This window comes from Tachypleus tridentatus, chromosome 11 (genome assembly GCF_004210375.1).
Source record: "Tachypleus tridentatus isolate NWPU-2018 chromosome 11, ASM421037v1, whole genome shotgun sequence".
NCBI lineage: Eukaryota > Metazoa > Arthropoda > Merostomata > Xiphosura > Limulidae > Tachypleus > Tachypleus tridentatus.
In genome coordinates, this window is record NC_134835.1 from 29,627,790 (window position 1) to 29,651,330 (window position 23,541).

The window sequence follows — 23,541 nt, forward strand, 5'->3', positions numbered from 1 at the left end:
TAACCACTCACGTTCTGCGTGGTTTAGCCCATTCTTTAAATTGTTTGTCAGCGTAAGTGGGATTATGTGATACTTACGCTGTGTTTAACCTTTCAGTGACAGTATTTTTTGATAGCAAAATTAACATTCAGGTTGGTTTGTAAATAAGCACAAATCTACACAATGGGCTATCCGTGCTATACCCCCACGAGTATCGAAATCCGAATTATAGCGTTGTAAATCTACAGATGTACCGCTCTACTACTGGGTGGAAACGATTAGGTACAGAATAACTTTGTTGGTCGGGGGGGGGTTAAGGCGTGCGACTCGTAATCATAGGATCGCGGGTTGAAATCCCTGTCGCACCAAACATGCTCGCCCTTTCAGCCGTAGGGGCGTTATAATGTGACGGTCAATCTTACTATTCGTTGGTAAAAGAGTATCACAAAAGTTGGTGGTGATGACTAGCTGCCCTCTCTCTAGTCTTACACTGCTAAATTAGGGCTGACTAGCGCAGATAGCCCTCGTGTAGCTTTGCGCGAAATTCAAAAACAAACAAATGATTTAAACAAAACTATTTCTTAACTTATTCGAAACTACTTGTTTCATTTTTTTAACGTAAATTAAAATTAACGGGAAACCTCTTCGATGTTTTCTGTTCTATCAGTACCATCTCAAAACACTTAAAGATTTTTAATGTAGTGAACAACCGGATAACTTGTGACATTAGGTCATTGAGATGGTGGTTAACAATCTTCAAGGTATTGAATCTTTGTTGTTTTTTTCATTTTTGAATTTCGCGCAAAGCTACTCGAGGGTTATCTGCGCTAGCCGTCCCTAATTTAGCAGTGTAAGACTAGAAGGAAGGCAGCTAGTCATCACCACCCACCGCCAACTCTTGGGCTGCTCTTTTACCAACGAATAGTGGGATTGACCGTCACATTATAACGCCCCCGCGGCTGAAAGTACGAACATATTTGGTGCGATCGGGATTCGAACCCGCGACCCTCGAATTACGAGTCGAATGCCTTAACACACTTGGCCATGCCGGGCCGTGAATCTTTAGAAAACTGGAAAAGTTTAGAAAAGTTATATTGTTGTAAATATTTTGATCCTTCAAGGCATCAGTCCTACTTTTGAGCTCGTTCTAGTTCTACTTTCTCTTATAGTCCAGAACGTACTTTTACTTCAATATTACAAAATAAGGAAACACTTAACTTACATAATAATTAAAAATACGTTTTTAAAAAATATTTACATATATTTTTTTATTTTACAAACGCAAATACAGAAGTTAAAAACTGACTGATAAAACGAAAAGGTTTCACAGAAATCTTTATTGGTTCCGGACTCTGATGTTCACTGTCTCTTCTGATGACCACTGAAAGACATAATCGTGAAAGAAACATTAAGTCAGGTACATACCGGTGTCATAAACACAACAATAACAGCCATATTCCTTGGTTAAAATGTCCAGTACTTGAAAATAAAAGTAATTAAGCCTAACTACTTCTATGTGGGTAAGAAGTTAAAATCTTGTTTAGTAAAAAACGCCCAGTTTTCAAATATTGTACACCACAACTACAAAATATGAATTATTTTTAAACACAGAAAACACGTTTGCAGTCTCTAACAGAATTCAAGATAAGTTCATCTAACTTGGAATCTTTGTTCCTGTAGTCAGAGATTGTTGAAGCCCTAGAAAAGTTGATGTCACGGAATTTGACTAACTTTCTGATACTAATCTTCGCTGACGTAATACATGTTGTTATTGTTCTTTCTGGTAACTTCTGTTAATCATACGATTATCTGGTAGACCTCTCAGTTGCAAATTGTTAATTAAGTTTTAAGTTCCATACAAGTTTGATGAAGCTCGTGAACAGTCTGAGTATAATCACTGAAACCAAAAATTAGCGCTTGCCATAATACGATCTCGTGTATCTACACGTTGAGCTAACATAAACTAAGTCTGTTTATATTGTCATTTTAGAAGTTAAGTTGAATGTAATCACCTTCTGTTTGAAAGATTGATCAATTAATATTATTTTTAAAAACAACAACTACAGATGCAAATTGCCTCTCACGAGACAAAGAGCTCGTAAATGAACTTGAAATGTGATTAGTGTGTACATTACGGACTGAGTTTGATTTCCTAGTTCAAATGACTCTTAAAACTAGCCCGATATTTCGTGTATTGTCAGTTGACCAGACCATTAAGATTAGTACACTACATCTATAGTATAGTAAAGATACTCATTTACAGAGCTGAGAATATAAACTATTACACCTCATTCAAATATTCTTAATGAAACAAAAACTTTCCTAGACAAAGCAGTCTCATACTGAAGAAGTAAACAGTACTTACTTTTAATGGCTAGGATCTCATTTACGCCCTTTTCCAAATCCTGCTCCAAATCCTGCACCAAATCCTGCTCCAAATCCTCCTCCTTTGCCACTACCCTGTCCGCCACCGAAGCCGGCGCCGAATCCACTACCCGTTCCACCACCACCCTGTCCGCCACCAAAACCGGCTCCGAATCCACTACCTTTGCCACCTCCACCCTGTCCGCCACCAAAACCGGCTCCGAATCCACTACCCGCTCCACCACCACCCTGTCCGCCACCAAAACCGGCTCCGAATCCACTACCCGCTCCACCACCACCCTGTCCGCCACCAAAACCGGCTCCGAATCCACTGCCTTTGCCGCCTCCGCCTCCTTGACCAGTACCAAAGCCAGCACCAAAACCACCACCAAAGCCTGCACTAACTCCTCCTTTACCAATACGAACACCACCACCAACACCGCCTCCTACTCCTGCTCCGAAATTGCTAAGAGCACCACCGAAACGTTTTCGATGTGGATAAGATTCTACCAATGTTGTCGCAACCAATAATAAGACAAGTGTCAGTTTGTTGTCCATCTTCATGGCTCTCTCTAAAATAACAACAAATACATAAGACTGGAGACAAGATTCTTAAAATATTAGTATTTTAAAAATACATTTTAATTGGGTGCATTTTTCATACGAAAAAAACATATAATGAAATAATATTTTTTGGGGATTCTTCAAATTCTAAAAATTTGAGTATAGTGTTACAAAACAATAGTTAATGTTGTTATATATCTGACTTTTGTAACCAGATATGTGCGGAAGAGAGATTGAAACAGATGTCTGCTTAGGGCTAAAGTATTCATTCAAAATTGCTGAAAGAACAAATTAGTTTTAATCTTCAAAACTCAAATAAATTTATTTTGTTTGTGTTACAATTTTCATTTATTTATTTGTTTGTTTACTGTTCAGTGTAAAGCTATAAGACAGGCTATCCGCGCTGTTTCCCCCACAAGTATCGAAGCTGTAATTTTGATGTATATGTCTATATATATATGTGTGTGTGTGTGAGTAACTACTTAATTGAATAAATACAAAAATCCCACCTCTACCAGTGACTCAACGGTAAGATTCCAGGCTTATACCGCCAAAAACTGAGTTTTGATATCTATGGTGGGCAGAGCATAGATAGCCCATTTGTAGCTTTGTGCTAACACAATCAGACCAAAATTTATAAAGACACAGCAACTACTTTTATGTTAAAACTACACTTGTAATAACTAGAATTACAACGTTTCCTTAACTGGCGTACAAAAAAATAATTTATAAATGAAACCTTAATTATTGATACATCATCAGGCTTATGAAACGACACAGTTATTGACATATTGTTACGATATAATTATCAAGAAACAAAAATCCAGTATTTATTACAGTTCAGATCACTTAGAAGTTGAATTTGATTTTACATTTATAACAAAAACAAATTATTTTTATTCGCTATCATCATATACTGTTTTACATACTGTTTTTTAACTATTCGTTTTCAATTCATAACCTGAATTTCCTGGTGTTTTTATCTGATATTTTAAAGTATTAAAATTACCAATGAGATTCTGAAAATAATAACAAATTCGGATCAACTTTAGCGAAATATCACAAACATTATTTCTGTAGTTTCCGTATTACCCACATGCTCGTGCGATTGACTGCTTGTTTAACGAATTAATAGTTAGATTCTGTTTATACATTAAGAGAGAAAAATAAACTTTACCTCGAATGAGTTGAACCCTTGATATTAAGTTTTGTCAACTGTATTTCTGCACACGTTCACAACTGAACCCTTGATATTAAGTTTTGTCAACTGTATTTCTGCAAACGTTCACAACTGAAAGACGTTAACATCTTTTATACCTTCACGCGCTCAAGCAGAGGCTCTGAACCTGGGGTTTTCCAATTCGTTAACTTCAACAAACCCTAATTAAAAACAAACAACAACATCCTATTGTGGGCAGTAGTCCGGTGGGCATTTTAGTCACGGGCATTTCCCGCTGTTCCTATTATTGTCTCGTGGACATTAAAAAATAAACTCTTTTGTTATGAGAATCGCCGATGTCACATGATACTAAATCTGCACGATTATTGGCTGAGTGACTTCAGGTGTGGAATTCCCGGATCTTCACCCTTGGGAGATCGGGGAAGAAACGAAGGTGAGCGTGAATAAACAATTCTTAGAGCGGCAGACGAGATTTTTTTTCTTCCACGCAGATGATTACTTCAAGGTCATGAAGCAATAGGATAGCAACCGTCACTCTTATGACTATTCAAAGAAATCTTAGCCTAATGTCAGATGGAACGAGGTGGACATCTCAGTCTGTTGTTTAAAACAAGAAAATAGCTTACGAACAGTTTATTTTTATATAACGTAGCATTCGTGGCTATGCCTTCAAATAAATTACATTTTATATTAAGTTTCATGAACTTTAGAATTAACGAGGTTAATTACAATATGTTAAGTCCAGCCCTTTGATCTCCATGAGAAACGTCACTGAAAGGGTAAAAATAATCTAAATTTAAGTTATAACTTTATCATTCTAATTATAACAATGTTTACTTCCACCTTTGTTTGCACTTGTTTTGAAATAGTGCTGAGAAAATATGTTTCAATTCTACAATACGTGTAATTTAACTCCCATGATTTATCGTGTGATTTACGAAACTAATAAACCGTTAGATTTTACTAAAGGTTTTCTCTCACATTAATTGTTATACGTATATAATGAAAGCAATTACAGAACGAGTGTAATAGAGAAATGTTCAAAAAGTAAAACATTTTCACATTTTGTGCTAATTATAATAACATATTAACCACATCGATGACTTTATATGTATATACGACCTGTTTCATTTCTAATTGTTTGGCATACTAGATGTTAAAGTGAATTTTATCTATCTTTTATCCTAATACTAAAGTGTGTTTTATCAGCCTAATATTCCGAATACCAGAGCTTTATCAATCTAATATCTTTAATGCCAGAGTGTACTTTATCAAGCTGATATCATCTATACCAGAGAGTATTTTATCAATCTGATATCCCTAATACCAGAACGTGTATTATTGATATGATATCCTTTATACCAAAAGGTATTTTATCAATCTGATATCCTCCATACCAAATGGTATTTTATCTGTCTGATGCCTCTAATACCAGAGCGTATTTTATCTATCTTATGTCCTCCATACCGAAGTGTATTTTATCTATCTTATGTCCTCCATACCGAAGTGTAGTTTATCTATCTTATGTCCTCCATACCGAAGTGTATTTTATCTATCTTATGTCCTCCATACCGAAGTGTATTTTATCTAGTTGATATCCTAGTATCAAAGTGTATTTTATCAGTCAGATATCCCAATGCAGGAGCGTGTTTTGTTGATATGGTATCGTCGATATTGGAGTGTATCTTGCAATCTGAATAGCAAACAAAGTAAGAATTAAAAAATCGTTTTAAACTCCATCCATCTAGTATCATTTTACTTATCTGATACTTTGTTATTGCAATATTTGTTTTGTTTTGGATACTTCTTATAGCAATTCTACGAGTAATCAACAATCCACACTTTCAGTTTAAAATTTTAATTTTTTTATATGTCCATAGAATAGACACAACATCTGCAAACTTTCAGTACAGTCATATTCCTGATAGCAATAACGTTTACAAGAATTAAAACCACAATAACAAATTTATACAATTTAATCTTTACTTTGGGGATGCGAACGCGGGCCATTTATGGGCCCGGCATGGCCAAGCGTGTTATGGCGTGCGACTCGTAATCTGAGAGTCGCGGGTTTGCATCCCCGTCGCGCCAAACATGCTCGCCCTTTCAGCCGTGAGGGCGTTATTATGTTTACGGTCAATCCCACTGTTCGTTGGTAAAAGAGTAGCCCAAGAGTTAGCGGTGGGTAGTGATGACTAGCTGCCTTCCCTCTAGTCTTACACTGCTAAATTACGGACGGCTAGCACAGATAGCTCTCGTGTAGCTTTGTGTGAAATTCAAAAACAAACAAACTATCCTATAATGAATCCAAATCCCTAAACTTCGTTGTTGTTGTAGTAATAGGACAACATTCCGGCATGTTAACCACTAAGGAAATTTTCGTATAAAACAAGTTCCCTTGTTAATTTTAATTTTGAGGTTTGCTTGTTTTGAATTTCGCGCAAAGCTACTCGAGGGTTATCTGCGCTAGCCGTCCCTAATTTAGCAGTGTAAGACTAGAAGGAAGGCAGCTAGTCATCACCACCCACCGCCAACTCTTGGGCTGCTCTTTTACCAACGAATAGTGGGATTGACCGTCACATTATAACGCCCCCGCGGCTGAAAGTACGAACATATTTGGTGCGATCGGGAATCGAACCCGCGACCCTCGAATTGCGAGTCGAATGCCTTAACACACTTGGCCATGCCGGGCCCTGAATCTTTAGAAAACTGGAAAAGTTTAGAAAAGTTATATTGTTGTAAATATTTGGATCCTTCAAGGCATCAGTCCTACTTTTGAGCTCGTTCTAGTTCTACTTTCTCTTATAGTCCAGAACGTACTTTTACTTCAATATTACAAAAAAAGGAAACACTTAACTTACATAATAATTGAAAATACGCTTTTAAAAAATATTTACATATATTTTTTTTTATTTTACAAACGCAAATACAGATGTTAAAAACTGACTGATAAAACGAAAAGGTTTCACAGAAATCTTTATTGGTTCCGGACTCTGATGTTCACTGTCTCTTCTGATGACCACTGTAAGACATAATCGTGAAAGAAACATTAAGTCAGGTACATACCGGTGTCATAAACACAACAATAACAGCCATGTTCCTTGGTTAAGATGTCCAGTACTTGAAAATAAAAGTAATTAAGCCTAACTACTTCTATGTGGGTAAGAAGTTAAAATCTTGTTTAGTAAAGAACGCCCAGTTTTCAAATATTGTACACCACAACTACAAAATATGAATTATTTTTAAACACAGAAAACACGTTTGCAGTCTCTAACAGTATTCAAGATAAGTTCATCTAACTTGGAATCTTTGTTCCTGTAGTCAGAGATTGTTGAAGCCCTAGAAAAGTTGACGTCACGGAATTTGACTAACTTTCTGATACTAATCTTCGCTGACGTAATACATGTTGTTATTGTTCTTTCTGGTAACTTCTGTTAATCATACGATTATCTGGTAGACCTCTCAGTTGCAAATTGTTAATTAAGTTTTAAGTTCCATACAAGTTTGATGAAGCTCGTGAACAGTCTGAGTATAATCACTGAAACCAAAAATTAGCGCTTGCCATAATACGATCTCGTGTATCTACACGTTGAGCTAACATAAACTAAGTCTGTTTATATTGTCATTTTAGAAGTTAAGTTGAATGTAATCACCTTCTGTTTGAAAGATTGATCAATTAATATTATTTTTAAAAAGAACAACTACAGATGCAAATTGCCTCTCACGAGACAAAGAGCTCGTAAATGAACTTGAAATGTGATTAGTGTGTACATTACGGACTGAGTTTGATTTCCTAGTTCAAATGACTCTTAAAACTAGCCCGATATTTCGTGCATTGTCAGTAGACCAGACCATTAAGATTAGTACACTATATCTATAGTATAGTAAAGATACTCATTTACAGAGCTGAGAATATAAACTATTACACCTCATTCAAATATTCTTAATGAAACAAAAACTTTCCTAGACAAAGCAGCCTCATACTGAGGAAGTAAACAGTACTTACTTTTAATGGCTAGGATCTCATTTACGCCCTTTTCCAAATCCTGCTCCAAATCCTGCACCGAATCCTGCTCCAAATCCTCCTCCTTTGCCACTACCCTGTCCGCCACCGAAGCCGGCGCCGAATCCACTACCCGTTCCACCACCACCCTGTCCGCCACCAAAACCGGCTCCGAATCCACTACCTTTGCCACCTCCACCCTGTCGCCACAAAACCGGCTCCGGATCACTACCTGCTCCACCACCACCCTGTCCGCCACCAAAACCGGCTCCGAATCCACTGCCTTTACCACCTCCGCCCTGTCCGCCACCAAAACCGGCTCCGAATCCACTACCCGCTCCACCACCACCCTGTCCGCCACCAAAACCGGCTCCGAATCCACTGCCTTTGCCGCCTCCGCCTCCTTGACCAGTACCAAAACCACCACCAAAACCACCACCAAAGCCTGCACTAACTCCTCCTTTACCAATACCAACACCACCACCAACACCGCCTCCTACTCCTGCTCCGAAATTGCGAAGAGCACCACCGAAACGTTTTCGATGTGGATAAGATTCTACCAATGTTGTCGCAACCAATAATAAGACAAGTGTCAGTTTGTTGTCCATCTTCATAGCTCTCTCTAAAATAACAACAAATACATAAGACTGGAGACAAGATTCTTAAAATATTAGTATTTTAAAAATACATTTTAATTGGGTGCATTTTTCATACGAAAAAACATATAATGAAATAATATTTTTTGGGATTCTTCAAATTCTAAAATTTGAGTATAGTGTTACAAAACAATAGTTAATGTTGTTATATATCTGACTTTTGTAACCAGATATGTGCGGAAGAGAGATTGAAACAGATGTCTGCTTAGGGCTAAAGTATTCATTCAAAATTGCTGAAAGAACAAATTAGTTTTAATCTTCAAAACTCAAATAAATTTATTTTGTTTGTGTTACAATTTTCATTTATTTATTTGTTTGTTTACTGTTCAGTGTAAAGCTATAAGACAGGCTATCCGCGCTGTTTCCCCCACAAGTATCGAAGCTGTAATTTTGATGTATATGTCTATATATATATGTGTGTGTGTGTGTGTGTGTGAGTAACTACTTAATTGATTAAATACAAAAATCCCACCCCTACCAGTGACTCAACGGTAAGATTCCAGGCTTATACCGCCAAAAACTGAGTTTTGATATCTATGGTGGGCAGAGCATAGATAGCCCATTTGTAGCTTTGCGCTAAGACAATCAGACCAAAATTTATAAAGACACAGCAACTACTTTTATGTTAAAACTACACTTGTAATAACTAGAATTACAACGTTTCCTTAACTGGCATACAAAAAAATAATTTATATATGAAACCTTAATTATTGATACATCATCAGGCTTATGAAACGACACAGTTATTGACATATTGTTACGATATAATTATCAAGAAAGAAAAATCCAGTATTTATTACAGTTCAGATCACTTAGAAGTTGAATTTGATTTTACATTTATAACAAAAACAAATTATTTTTATTCGCTATCATCATATACTGTTTTACATACTGTTTTTTAACTATTCGTTTTCAATTCATAACCTGAATTTCCTGATGTTTTTATTTGATATTTTAAAGTATTAAAATTGCCAATGAGATTCTGAAAATAATAACAAATTCGGATCAAGTTTAGCGAAATATCACAAACATTATTTCTGTAGTTTCCGTATTACCCACATGCTCGTGCGATTGGCTGCTTGTTGAACGAATTAATAGTTAGATTCTGTTTATACATTAAGAGAGAAAAATAAACTTTACCTCGAATGAGTTGAACCCTTGATATTAAGATTTGTCAACTGTATTTCTGCACACGTTCACAACTGAAAGACGTTAACATCTTTTATACCTTCACGCGCTCAAGCAGAGGCTCTGAACCTGGGGTTTTCCAATTCGTTAACTTCAACAAACCCTAATTAAAAACAAACAACAACATCCTATTGTGGGCAGTAGTCCGGTGGGCATTTTAGTCACGGGCATTTCCCGCTGTTCCTATTATTGTCTCGTGGACATTAAAAAATAAACTCTTTCGTTATGAGAATCGCCGATGTCACATGATACTAAATCTACACGATTATTGGCTGAGTGACTTCAGGTGTGGAATTCCCGGATCTTCACCCTTGGGGGATCGGGGAAGAAACGAAGGTGAGCATGAATAAACAATTCTTAGAGCGGCAGACGAGATTCTTTTTCTTCCACGCAGATGATTACTTCAAGGTCATGAAGCAATAGGATAGCAACCGTCACTCTTATGACTATTCAAAGAAATCTTAGCCTAATGTCAGATGTAACGAGGTGGACATCTCAGGCTGTTGTTTAAAACAAGAAAATAGCTTACGAACAGTTTATTTTTATATAACGTAGCACTCTTGGCTATGCCTTCAAAAAAATTACATTTTATATTAAGTTTTATGAACCTTAGAATTAACGAGGTTAATTACAATATGTTAAGTCCAGCCCTTTGATCTCCATGAGAAACGTCACTGAAAGGGTAAAAATAATCTAAATTTAAGTTATAACTTTATCATTCTAATTATAACAATGTTTACTTCCACCTTTGTTTGCACTTGTTTTGAAATAGTGCTGAGAAAATATGTTTCAAATCTACAATACGTGTAATTTAACTCCCATGATTTATCGTGTGATTTACGAAACTAATAAACCGTTAGATTTTACTAAAGGTTTTCTCTCACATTAATTGTTATACGTATATAATGAAAGCAATTACAGAACGAGTGTAATAGAGAAATGTTCAAAAAGTAAAACATTTTCACATTTTGTGCTAATTATAATAACATATTAACCACATCGATGACTTTATATGTATATACGACCTGTTTCATTTCTAATTGTTTGGCATACTAGATGTTAAAGTGAATTTTATCTATCTTTTATCCTAATACTAAAGTGTGTTTTATCAGCCTAATATTCCGAATACCAGAGCTTTATCAATCTAATATCTTTAATACCAGAGTGTACTTTATCAAGCTGATATCCTCTATACCAGAGAGTATTTTATCAATCTGATATCCCTAATACCAGAACGTGTATTATTGATATGATATCCTTTATACCAAAAGGTATTTTATCAATCTGATATCCTCCATACCAAATGGTATTTTATCTGTCTGATGCCTCTAATACCAGAGCGTATTTTATCTATCTTATGTCCTCCATACCGAAGTGTATTTTATCTATCTTATGTCCTCCATACCGAAGTGTAGTTTATCTATCTTATGTCCTCCATACCGAAGTGCATTTTATCTATCTTATGTCCTCCATACCGAAGTGTATTTTATCTATCTTATGTCCTCCATACCGAAGTGTATTTTATCTAGTTGATATCCTAGTATCAAAGTGTATTTTATCAGTCAGATATCCCAATGCAGGAGCGTGTTTTGTTGATATGGTATCGTCGATATTGGAGTGTATCTTGCAATCTGAATAGCAAACAAAGTAAGGATTAAAAAATCGTTTTAAACTCCATCCATCTAGTATCATTTTACTTATCTGATACTTTGTTATTGCAATATTTGTTTTGTTTTGGATACTTCTTATAGCAATTCTACGAGTAATCAACAATCCACACTTTCAGGTTAAAATTTTAATTTTTTTATATGTCCATAGAATAGACACAACATCTGCAAACTTTCAGTACAGTCATATTCCTGATAGCAAGAATTAAAACCACAATAACAAATTTATACAATTTAATCTTTACTTTGGGGATGCGAACTATCCTATAATGCATCCAAATCCCTAAACTTCGTTGTTGTTGTAGTAATAGGACAACATTCCGGCATGTTAACCACTAAGGAAATTTTCGTATAAAACAAGTTCCCTTGTTAATTTTAAGGTTTGCTTGTCTTGAATTTCGCGCAAAGACACTGGAGGGCTATCTGCGCTAACCGTCCCTAATTTAGCAGTGTAAGACAAGAGGGAAGGCAGCTATTCATCACCACCCACCGCCAACTCTTGGGTTACTCTTTTACCAACGAATAGTGGGATTGCCCGTAACATTATAACGTCCCCACGGCTGAAAGAGCAAACATGTTTGATGTGACAGGGATTCGAACCTGCGACCTTCGGATTACGAGTCGAGTACCTTAACCACCTGGCTATGTCAGGCCTACACGTGTAAGAAGGTTTCATTCCAACTATTATTTAATTTTCTAGATTTGTATTGAGACAGGAAATAAATGTGTCTTAAAAAACAATATTTTATGCTTGGAGAGTATATGTGTGTTTGCTGGATTTTTTTCCTATAGCAAAGCCACACCAGGCTATCTGCTAAGTCCACCGAGGGGAACCGAACCTCCTGATTTTAGTGTTGTAAATCCGAAGTCTTACCGCTGTATCAGCGGGGACTGGTTGGATAATTCAACAAGATAAACTATTCTTATCTAAATATATATACATATATTTACACACATATTGTACACAACTTGTCAGAAAATACAAATAATTTATAAATACACACATAAACACGCACTGCTCTCTTCTTTAAGAATTTCACAACACAAACCTTTTTATGTTTAAATTAACAAACATAATTATTTTGTAAAAACTGGTGGAAATTACAAATAACCTATTGGAACTACACTTTAATTTATTAGATGCTGTCTTCCACTATTTTTCCATTTCTGCAACATGGTCACTGAAAAATTAAGATGATATATAATATAACAAACAATGGCAAGACATCTAATATTATGAAGTACTGTTCACTGAGCCATAAACATTCTGATAACGCCTGGCACGGCCACGTGGTTAAGGCACTCGAATCGTAATCTGAGGGTCGCGGATTCGAGTCGACGTTGCGCCAAATATGCTCGCCCTTTGAACCATGGGAGGTGTTATAATGTGACGGTTTAATTATTTAATTATCATGCGCAAAAATGAAAAACAGGAAGCCAGATTAGAACTCTATAAAAGTTAATTACAGTTTCTTTTTAACATCTTAATGCCAAAGAAACTGATGTATCGTGCAGCTGTGTAAGTGCTAAGCTTCCCTAATTCTGTCACTGTTTTGAGAAAATACAAAAAACAACAACATTGCTTTCTTAATTTACATAAGCTATTACTGCGGAATATATCCTAAGCTTCAACTTTAAATATCTGGTTAAATGGTTATTAGTATGCAAATTCGAAATGTGTTTAAGCGCATAGAAAATTTTCGTCTTTGCTAAGCAAAGAAAATTTTCTGGCCAAAGCATCAAATTTTTTTGGAAGATTGACGTAGACAAATTTTGTAATATTGCTAACCCTCACTTAACTAATAGTAACATTGAAAATTAGAACTCGGAACACATTTGCATGAATTTTATAAAAGAAATGGAAAAGGTAACTTTATAAGTTTTGTAGATCGTTTCAGTTTAAGATGTTCTAAGAACTTCAGATTTAAGGCAATTTTAAGATAAAAATTAGTTCGCATTTCTTAAATCATAACATTTATAATTGTCTCTTAAGAAGTCTAAATGATTATTGCATAGTATTTGAATTTTGATTGTTCTAGTTAATTTTAGTGGTATGTATTGATTGTTCTAGTTAATTTTAGTGGTAAGTATTGATTGTTCTAGTTAATTTTAGTGGTATGTATTGATTGTTCTAGTTAATTTTAGTGGTAAGTATTGATTGTTCTAGTTAATTTTAGTGGTAAGTATTGATTGTTCTAGTTAATTTAATTGGTAGGTATTGATTGTTCTAGCTAATTTTAGTGGTATTTTTTATTGTTCTAGTTAATTTTAGTGATAAGTATTGATTGTTCTAGTTAATTTTAGTGGTAGGTATTGATTGTTCTAGTTAATTTTAGTGGTATGTATTGATTGTTCTAGTTAATTTTAGTGGTATGTATTGATTGTTCTGGCTAATTTTAGTGGTATGTATTGATTGTTCTAGTTAATTTTAGTGGTAGGTATTGATTGTTATAGTTAATTTTAGTGGTATGTATTGATTGTTCTAGTTAATTTTAGTGGTATGTATTGATTGTTCTAGTTAATTTAATTGGTATGTATTGATTCTTCTGGATAATTTTAGTGGTATGTATTGATTGTTCTAGTTAATTTTAGTGGTATTTTTTATTGTTCTAGTTAATTTTAGTGATAAGTATTGATTGTTCTAGTTAATTTTAGTGGTAGGTATTGATTGTTCTAGTTAATTTTAGTGGTATGTATTGATTGTTCTAGTTAATTTAATTGGTATGTATTGATTCTTCTGGCTAATTTTAGTGGTATGTATTGATTGTTCTAGTTAATTTTAGTGGTAGGTATTGATTGTTATAGTTAATTTTAGTGGTATGTATTGATTGTTCTAGTTAATTTTAGTGGTATGTATTGATTGTTCTAGTTAATTTAATTGGTATGTATTGATTCTTCTGACTAATTTTAGTGGTATGTATTGATTCTTCTGGCTAATTTTAGTGGTATGTATTGATTGTTCTAGTTAATTTTAGTGGTAGGTATTGATTGTTATAGTTAATTTTAGTGGTATGTATTGATTGTTCTAGTTAATTTTAGTGGTATGTATTGATTGTTCTAGTTAATTTAATTGGTATGTATTGATTCTTCTGGATAATTTTAGTGGTATGTATTGATTGTTCTAGTTAATTTTAGTGGTATTTTTTATTGTTCTAGTTAATTTTAGTGATAAGTATTGATTGTTCTAGTTAATTTTAGTGGTAGGTATTGATTGTTCTAGTTAATTTTAGTGGTATGTATTGATTGTTCTAGTTAATTTAATTGGTATGTATTGATTCTTCTGGCTAATTTTAGTGGTATGTATTGATTGTTCTAGTTAATTTTAGTGGTAGTTATTGATTGTTCTAGTTAATTTTAGTGGTAAGTATTGATTGTTCTAGTTAATTTTAGTGGTATGTATTGATTGTTCTAGTTAATTTTAGTGGTATGTATTGATTCTTCTGACTAATTTTAGTGGTATGTATTGATTCTTCTGGCTAATTTTAGTGGTATGTATTGATTGTTCTAGTTAATTTTAGTGGTAGTTATTGATTGTTCTAGTTAATTTTAGTGGTAAGTATTGATTGTTCTAGTTAATTTTAGTGGTATGTATTGATTGTTCTAGTTAATTTTAGTGGTAAGTATTGATTGTTCTAGTTAATTTTAGTGGTAAGTATTGATTGTTCTAGTTAATTTAATTGGTAGGTATTGATTGTTCTAGCTAATTTTAGTGGTATTTTTTATTGTTCTAGTTAATTTTAGTGATAAGTATTGATTGTTCTAGTTAATTTTAGTGGTATGTACTGATTGTTCTAGTTAATTTTATTGGTATGTATTGATTCTTCTGGCTAATTTTAGTGGTATGTATTGATTGTTCTAGTTAATTTTAGTGGTAGGTATTGATTGTTCTAGTTAATTTTAGTGGTAAGTATTGATTGTTCTAGTTAATTTAAGTGGTATTTTTTATTGTTCTAGTTAATTTTAGTGATAAGTATTGATTGTTCTAGTTAATTTTAGTGGTAGGTATTGATTGTTCTAGTTAATTTTAGTGGTATGTACTGATTGTTCTAGTTAATTTAATTGGTATGTATTGATTCTTCTGACTAATTTTAGTGGTATGTATTGATTGTTATAGTTAATTTTAGTGGTAGGTATTGATTGTTCTAGTTAATTTTAGTGGTATGTATTGATTGTTCTAGTTAATTTTTATTGCTGTGTATGAAAACAAATTATTTATGGTACATATCAAGCATTCGAGGTCCATTTCCTTTTTCTTAGAAGTATATTATTTGTCAGAATGTTTTGTTTGTTTGTTCTTGCATTTCGCGCAAAACTGCATGAGGGCTATCTGCACTAATCGTCCCTAATTCAGCAGTGTAACACTAGAGGGAAGGTGGGTAGTTATCACCACCCACCACCGACTCTTGGGCTACTCTTTTACCAACGAATAGTGGGATTGACAGTCACATTATAACGCCCCCACGGCTAAGAGGACGAGCATATTTGGTGTGACGGGAATCCGAACCCGTAACTCTCGGATTACGAGTCGAGTGCTTTAACCACCTGGCCATGCCGAGCCAAAAGACACATATATCAAATCAATTCAATTTAAAAATGAATACATTAACTTTCTTCCAGTGATCAAAGTTTGTTTAATATTTTCGATTTTCAATATTGTTGTTCCAATATCCTCCTCCAGTTCCTCTTCCAAATCCAATACTTTCATTACCTTAACCGGTACCAGAACCAACTCCAAATCCAGTACCACTGCTACCACCTTGTCCTTCTCCAGATCCGCCACCAAAACCACTACCAGATCCTCCTCATTTTCCAACACTAGTTCCGCCACCAAACTGATTGCCAAACTTATTTAACCCTCCTCAACGATGAACTCCATGAGGATATGATTCCACTGAAGTTATCTCTAAGACAATGATGACTAAAGCAAGAAACAGTGTTGTTTTGCTACCCATGATTTATCTGGCGGTTTATCTGGAAGATCAAACATTTAAAACTTCTAAGTTTTATATTGACCAGAGACATCTTAAATGCAAACCTTATACTTGCTAATCCTAATAGAAGCATTATAAAAAAAAAAGTGTTTATGCTTTATTTTTAGCGATCTCTCTAAATATTCGTGAATGAAGAATGAATTGTATATTTTATTATTAAAATGTTCCACATTCTAATACTTATATTTCCTCACAGTTTCTCACACAATCTTTGTTTAGAAGTTTTAGTGTCACATTCCAGATAATGAAAAGATAGCTTTGATTGTACGCGTAGCTCAAGAACATTTCAAGGACTGTGGTGCAAATGCTTCGATTTACGAACATGTAATCCACACATTGCCTTGTATCTGTTAGGGTACGATCTAGGCTACAGCTATATTTACAATTATTCCTCAAATATAACACATAAACTCGTTTCAATCTTCTCTTTTACTATTTATTAGCATAGTATTAAATAAAATCAGTAACGTACAGGTATTGTAAAAATAATAGTTATATATCAAATGCACAGTAAATTAAGATGTTTTTGTTGTGTTGTTTTTGGCAAATAAGATCGATAAAATATTCTTTATACTTCAACGTTTTTAAGTAATTATATCATTTGATCTTAAACGTTGTAAAAGACATGGATTCGAAGCAAACAGTGCCCTTATTTCAAATTAAGTTTCTTCACTATAATATTTGTTCTCATAAAACAACCTCAACTACTCAGTTTTGTTTCCAAATGGTGCTCCTATATCCTTATTTAAAAATAATTTAATTTCTTATGGATATAAAATAATCCACTAACTAACCAACATGAGTTAAAAACTCACTCACTAATTAGCTAACTAATTAACATAAGTTAAAACTGACACGAGTTAACAGTTCTTTACCTACCTAACTAACACGAGTTAACAGTTCTTTAACTAAGTAACTAACACGAGTTAAAAGTTCTTTACCTACCTAACAAACATGATTTAACAGTTCTTTAACTAAGTAACTAACACGAGTTAACAGTTTTTTACCTACCTAACTAAGATGAGTTAAGAGTTTTTTAACTAAGTAACTAACATGAGGTTTCTCTTACTCAAAATTGTGTTTTATAAAATGTTATTTCAAGATAAAAATAACAAATTGAAGTGGAGCTAATCTAAAATTATCCCTTAAGCTAACCTAGAATTATACCTTAAGCTAACCTAGAATTATCCCTTAAGCTAACCTAAAATTATTCCTTAAGCTAACCTAAAATTATCCCTTAAGCTATCCTAAAATTATTCCTTAAGCTAACCTAGAATTATCCCTTAAGCTAACCTAGAATTATACCTTAAGCTAATCTAGAATTATCCCTTAAGCTAACCTAGAATTATACCTTAAGCTAATCTAGAATTATCCCTTAAGCTAACCTAGAATTATCCCTTAAGCTAACCTAGAATTATTCCTTAAGCTAACCTAAAATTATCCCTTAAGCTATCCTAAAATTATCCCTTAAGCTAACCTAGAATTATCCATTAAGCTAACCCAGAATTATCCCTTAAGCTAACCTAGAATTATCCCTTAAGCTAACCTTTGATTCCTGCAGGTTGCGACGTAAAACAATAACTCAGACTTTCTTATACATGATAACAAGGTTGGTTAGATAAATCTGGAAAATTCTGGAATAAAACTTAAGATTTTCTGTCTCAAATTTATTCATATATCATTAAAAAGCTTTCAAGTGCGCCAACTTGATAGGGACTTTAATTCATGGGGTTTCCCACTGTCTCTTCTATCTTCTGTACATAAGGCAAAAGCTTCGTAATTTACCATCATAGGTGCAGTCTCGCCTCTGAGGGTGAAAAAAGATGACGTAGTGTGTTTAATACGTCAAACAGCACCTTTTGTTTTTCTTTAGGCAGTTTCACCCACACGTCATAACGTAGTTACAGGCTAGAAGAACAGTATGTAAGCCTTATTTCGTCTGCTAGCTCGAAAACTAAACATGAGCGACTGTGGTATTTTCAATACCACCGAAAGAGTATCTTGTAATTATATATATTTCTGCCAATGAGCATATCTAACTTTTCAACTCAGAACTTCACGTTATAACTGCACCGAGCAGCGTTCAGCTTGGCTGCTCTGAGTACACACGGTTTCGAATCCCCATCCCATCAACATAGCTCGCCCTTTCAACCGTGTGGGCGTTATTGTCTCTGATCAGTCCCTTTATTCGTTGGTAAAAAAGAGTAGCCAAAGAGTTGGCGGTGGGTAAGGATGACTGTCTTCGCTGGAGGGATTCGAACCCATGACACTCCGATTGTGAGTCAAACGCTCTAACAACCTGGCCATGCCGGTCCTCTTAGGAGGGATCTTTATGAGGAAATACGTTTCTTCAAAGTGTGAATTTAAGTGTTGGACCACCCTGTAGATAATATATTAATCTTTAGTTCATCCTACCAACAAAAACAATGCTAAATAAAATATTAATTTCGACCACCCAAACAATTTTCAAAAACGTCCGTAATGGAATTTTATAATTATATTTTCTAATGGATTTCTAAAGCATCACCAGCGTTATAATGTGACGGCCAATCCCACTATTCGTTGGTAAAAGAGTATCTCTAGAGTTGGCGGTGGGTGGTGATGATTAGATGCCTTCCCTCTAGTCTTACACTTCTAAATTAGGGACAGCTAGCGCAGATAGCCCTCGAGTAAAAAACAAACAAACAAAGCATCACCAGATACAGAGTTGAACATCACATTTTATTTTTAATCTTATAATGATAAATTGATATAAAATCTACAGATTTTCACATAAACATGTAATATATCAGATCAGAACCAATTCAATTCCTACTGACGATTGTAGCCACCAGGGGGACAGCAGACAGCGATAAGTTTACTAATTTACATCCCTATAATCCGGTGTTCAATCCCTTGCAGCGAATACAGCAGATATCCTATTGGGATTTTGCTCTAAAACATCCAGCCAGCTTTTCGCGCTTTTATTTATGCTAAAATTATTTTAAGGAAAAAAAAAAAGTCGAGCTGATAGTGCCAGCTTATATTACAACAGTTTAACATAAAAATTTCACATAAAAAGCAAAGTTGATTATGTTAGCTTTCAAATACTTTCTTGTTTCTAAGTGCCATAAGAGAAAGTGAAGTGGCGTAGCCTCCACATAGCTGCTTTCGGTGTGTTTTTATATTCTACCTTTAACTGGGCACAGTTACCATATTAAACAAGTGCAACGACATTCGTGATGGCGTAAAACAAGCGTCGGGCAATCAGTCACGTGATTTCTTACGCAAAAAAATATATCTCTTGGTTCCATGTCGGAAAATACTCTATTGATGCTACAGACTTTTGTTTGTCAGTAAGGTTTATTGGTCTCCTCGATTACTGATGTAAGTAGTACGTTGATGTGATGTGTTATAAGTGAGTGAATCAGTGAGATGTTGAGGAAATATGGCCACCCTAACGAAGCCAAATTCTTACCGTTTAATACTGTGGTCGTTTGTTTGTTGTTGTTTTTTATTTCGCGCAAAGCTACTCGAGGGTTATCTGCGCTAGCCGTCCCTAATTTATCAGTGTTAGCTAGACATCACCACCCACCGCCAACTCTTGGGCTATTCTTTTTACCAATGAATAGTGGGATTGACGGTCACATTATAATGCTCCCACGGCTGAAAGGGCTGGCATGTTTTGTGCGACCGGGATTCGAACCTGCGACCTTCGGATTATGCGTCAAACGCCTTAACCTACCTGACCATGCCGGGCCTATATTGCGGTCGTCTTGAGCTCCATAGAAAAAAAATAAACTAGAAATAATTTCTAAAAATTAAACGGATAAAAAAAACACACGTTACTTTCATGTTGTTGTTGTTTTTAGTTTTTGTTTTCCTCTGCTAAAACTATCCTTAAAGTGAAAGAAAAATATATAAGTATATTCATAACAATAATTTATCTAAATAATAGAAAGAACCAAATCAATATTGAAAAATTGCTAGTTGAAGTTTCATTCCGAAAATTTTATTTGTGATTCATTCCAGTAATAACAGTCAATGTGATGGCAAATGAAAATCGTCGCTTTGTTAATTATGCTCGACTTTCATATAAATTTAACACTAAAGCTATGATTATAATTCATTAGTGTTAAATTTAGAACTTTTAGAAGCGGTAGTTTATCTCATTTTCATGTAAGTAACTGTTTGCGAATCATTTGTTTTGTAGTTCCATGTTACTCGAACCTTTTGAATTTTTCTCGTTGTTTTAAGTAAGTATTTTAAGTCGTAACGTCTCATAATTTGTAGAAAGTTGGGTAAAATATATAAATATTTACTGGCGACGACTTTAGGACAAAAAAGATAAGTTTATTGAAAGTGAACTTAGACTGCGTGTGAGTCTAGCCTTAACGGACAGTTTTTAAAGTGCGTATCACAATCTGGTATTGAAATAACAGAGATCAAAAGTAAGAATTTGTCTTATCAGAGGACGTTCTAAAGTAACTGAACCCACCTGTGTGAACTTTGACGAAAAGGAGACAATCCTATAAAGCTCTCGATACAGCTATGAAAAACAATAGTGTAACGAGGTTTTGTAAGTACGTTTGACTTGTTTTGAATATGTTAGTTTAAAACAAGTGGACATTGTGCTGTTCATTTGTTACTGAAAGTTATCGCCGACAAGTCACAGACACCTACTGTAAATAATCTGGCCCTATGAAAACCCGAAAAGCTGTAACCCACATTCTGAAATTGTGTCTCATGAAAAACTATCAGTTATTTGAATATTCTTAGTTTGGGTTAAATTTCCAACCAACTTATTTAAATATCAGGAGAAAACTTACTTTTGTTTATTTGTTTTAAATTTCGCGCAAAGCTACACGAGGGCTATCTGCGCTAGCCGTCCCTAATTTAGCAGTGTAAGACTAGAGGGCTACTCTTTTACCAAAGAATAGTGTGATTGACCGTCATATTATAACGCTCCAACGGCTGAAAGGGCGAGCATGTTTGGTGGGACGGGGATTCGAACCCGCTACCCTCAGAATACGAGTCGAACGCTTAATGTACCTGGCCATGTTGGCGACTTACTTTTGTAAGGTATGAACTGAATCTTAACAGTTCGTATTGTAAAAAAATAATAAATGTTGATATATCTTATTGTTAAAAAGCAGCGTGGATTACTTCCAAGATCCCTCAAACCTTTAGATTATTTCATGGATTTTATTTTAAATAGTTAAGTAAATCAGAGATCTGTGGTGGTTAAAACACTTCAATTTCTTTATAGTTTTATGTTAAGACATTTATTTTTATATTTATTTTAACTACATAATCTGTGGTTCTGGTCAACAGTGAATTATACAATCACATGTATCTTAGAAAATTTGAGATTTATTAAAACGTCCCTGGTTTCTGTCCCTTTGTGTGTGTGTATATATGTGCTTGAACAGCACAAAATAATATGTAGGCATTTCTACCTGCTTCCGAGACAAGAATGACTCCTGAAATAGGCTAGATTGGATTATTTTTTGTGTATAGACAAAGTTAGGCTTTGTGAACGTTAGTAAAACGTCATAAAAATTCGACTTGAATTTTTTTATTTGCTTATAGTTCTTGATCGCATGGTGTTATCATAATACGTTAAATTTAAAATAGAAGATGTTATTGGTAGTTAACTCCTATGTAATAGATAACGGTAATAAACAGAATTTATTTACATTTAACGAATAATGATACTTACAGAAAGTTTCGAAAAATGATGACTATTTATTTCTATTTGATGAGTCATGAGCCAACATCTACACACATGTGTGTCTGTGTGTGTGTGAAAGGAATGTGTTTCATCATAACACATAATAAGTTCTCCCTGACGTATTATTATCTACTTACGTCCTTGGTCACATGTGGCCTATCTTATTTCACACTTTACAATGTTGTAGATCTTCACCCATATGCTACAGTTCATGTCTTAACATTCGGTTAGTTCGGTTATAACAGTAGTTATAATTATTTATTAATATTAAATAAAATAACGTTACAATTTTCACAATACTTTAAATAAACTTTATTAAAGACACCAAGCCTTACCTAACAACTCCTTACAGGTTTCGATGGGTCACAAACCCACCATCGTCAAGAAGAACGGTGCAGTAAACAATAACTTACACACATCTTTATAATTTGTAATAAAACTTTTATCTATCACCATTAATGGTGCTGCCACCTATATATATTTCTGCTAACATAGGTTTCCAAAATTTTCTTTATGAAACTGACATCGAGTTCTTAAACATTGTTAATAGTTATATTATATTTTATTCGTATTTATTATTAGAATATTTAATTAATGTGACATTGTTCTAAATAACACTGCAAGAAAGAGCTTTCCAAGTCACTGAACAAACACAATTCTGATTATCACATCTAACCTTTGTGAAAGTGTACAACCTTTAACATACTGAACAATAAATACTTCCCAATTCTGCGAAGCCTTGAATTCAGTTATTATTTAAAAGTGAGTGAAACTAGGTGTGAATATTGGGAAAAGCAGAGGATATTTGGGTTGTATTAACCAGATACTGTTCCTGGTTTAATTATCTCAGGTGTATTAGTTAAATTTGTATGAATGATATTTTCAAAAGTTTTAAAGGTCTGACTGTAAATTTTCAGAGGTAAGAAAGAATGTGTCTTCATTCGTGATAACAATGGAGTATATAGTGCAACGTTGAACACTAAAATAGTTGAATTAAACCTAACACCAGTAAGTCCTCGCTAAATACTTTAATGAAGCATATTATAAAAACAGCTGAACTTGAACAGTCAAATGATTATTGAGACAAAGATAGGCCTTTCCAGTAAAGTTAAAGATTCAGACAATTATCGAGACAAAGATAGGCCTTTCCAGTAAAGTTAAAGATTCAGAGAATTATCGAGACAAAGATAGGCCTTTCCAGTAAAGTTAAAGATTTAGACAATTATCGAGACAAAG

The 23,541-nt window shown here is 34.3% G+C and overlaps 2 protein-coding genes across 2 annotated transcripts; both read right to left on the minus strand.

Moving 5' to 3' along the window:
- Nucleotides 1-1,228: 1,228 nt before the first annotated feature.
- LOC143231846 (uncharacterized) lies at nt 1,229-4,366 on the minus strand. The gene is made up of 3 exons (XM_076466564.1): nt 4,085-4,366; nt 2,345-2,915; nt 1,229-1,360 (listed from the first exon to the last, which is right to left on the minus strand). The coding sequence occupies exon 2, from the start codon at nt 2,905-2,907 to the stop codon at nt 2,362-2,364; it is 546 nt and encodes a 181-aa protein (XP_076322679.1). The 5' UTR covers nt 2,908-2,915; nt 4,085-4,366; the 3' UTR covers nt 1,229-1,360; nt 2,345-2,361.
- Nucleotides 4,367-6,975: 2,609 nt separating this feature from the next.
- Nucleotides 6,976-22,659, minus strand: LOC143231847 (uncharacterized). Its single transcript, XM_076466565.1, has 4 exons — nt 22,641-22,659; nt 8,332-8,712; nt 8,094-8,283; nt 6,976-7,109 (listed from the first exon to the last, which is right to left on the minus strand). The coding sequence occupies exons 2-3, from the start codon at nt 8,702-8,704 to the stop codon at nt 8,111-8,113; spliced, it is 546 nt and encodes a 181-aa protein (XP_076322680.1). The 5' UTR covers nt 8,705-8,712; nt 22,641-22,659; the 3' UTR covers nt 6,976-7,109; nt 8,094-8,110.
- Nucleotides 22,660-23,541: the final 882 nt, after the last annotated feature.

Bases quoted from the DNA above. Each gene is read 5' to 3' on its own strand.
- LOC143231846 (XM_076466564.1), bottom strand. From the start codon at position 2,907: ATGAAGATGGACAACAAACTGACACTTGTCTTATTATTGGTTGCGACA.
- LOC143231847 (XM_076466565.1), bottom strand. From the start codon at position 8,704: ATGAAGATGGACAACAAACTGACACTTGTCTTATTATTGGTTGCGACA. The intron at 8,284-8,331 runs GTGGAGCAGGTA...GACAGGGTGGAG, and splicing joins TGGTGGCGGACAGGGTGGTG to GTGGCAAAGGTAGTGGATTC.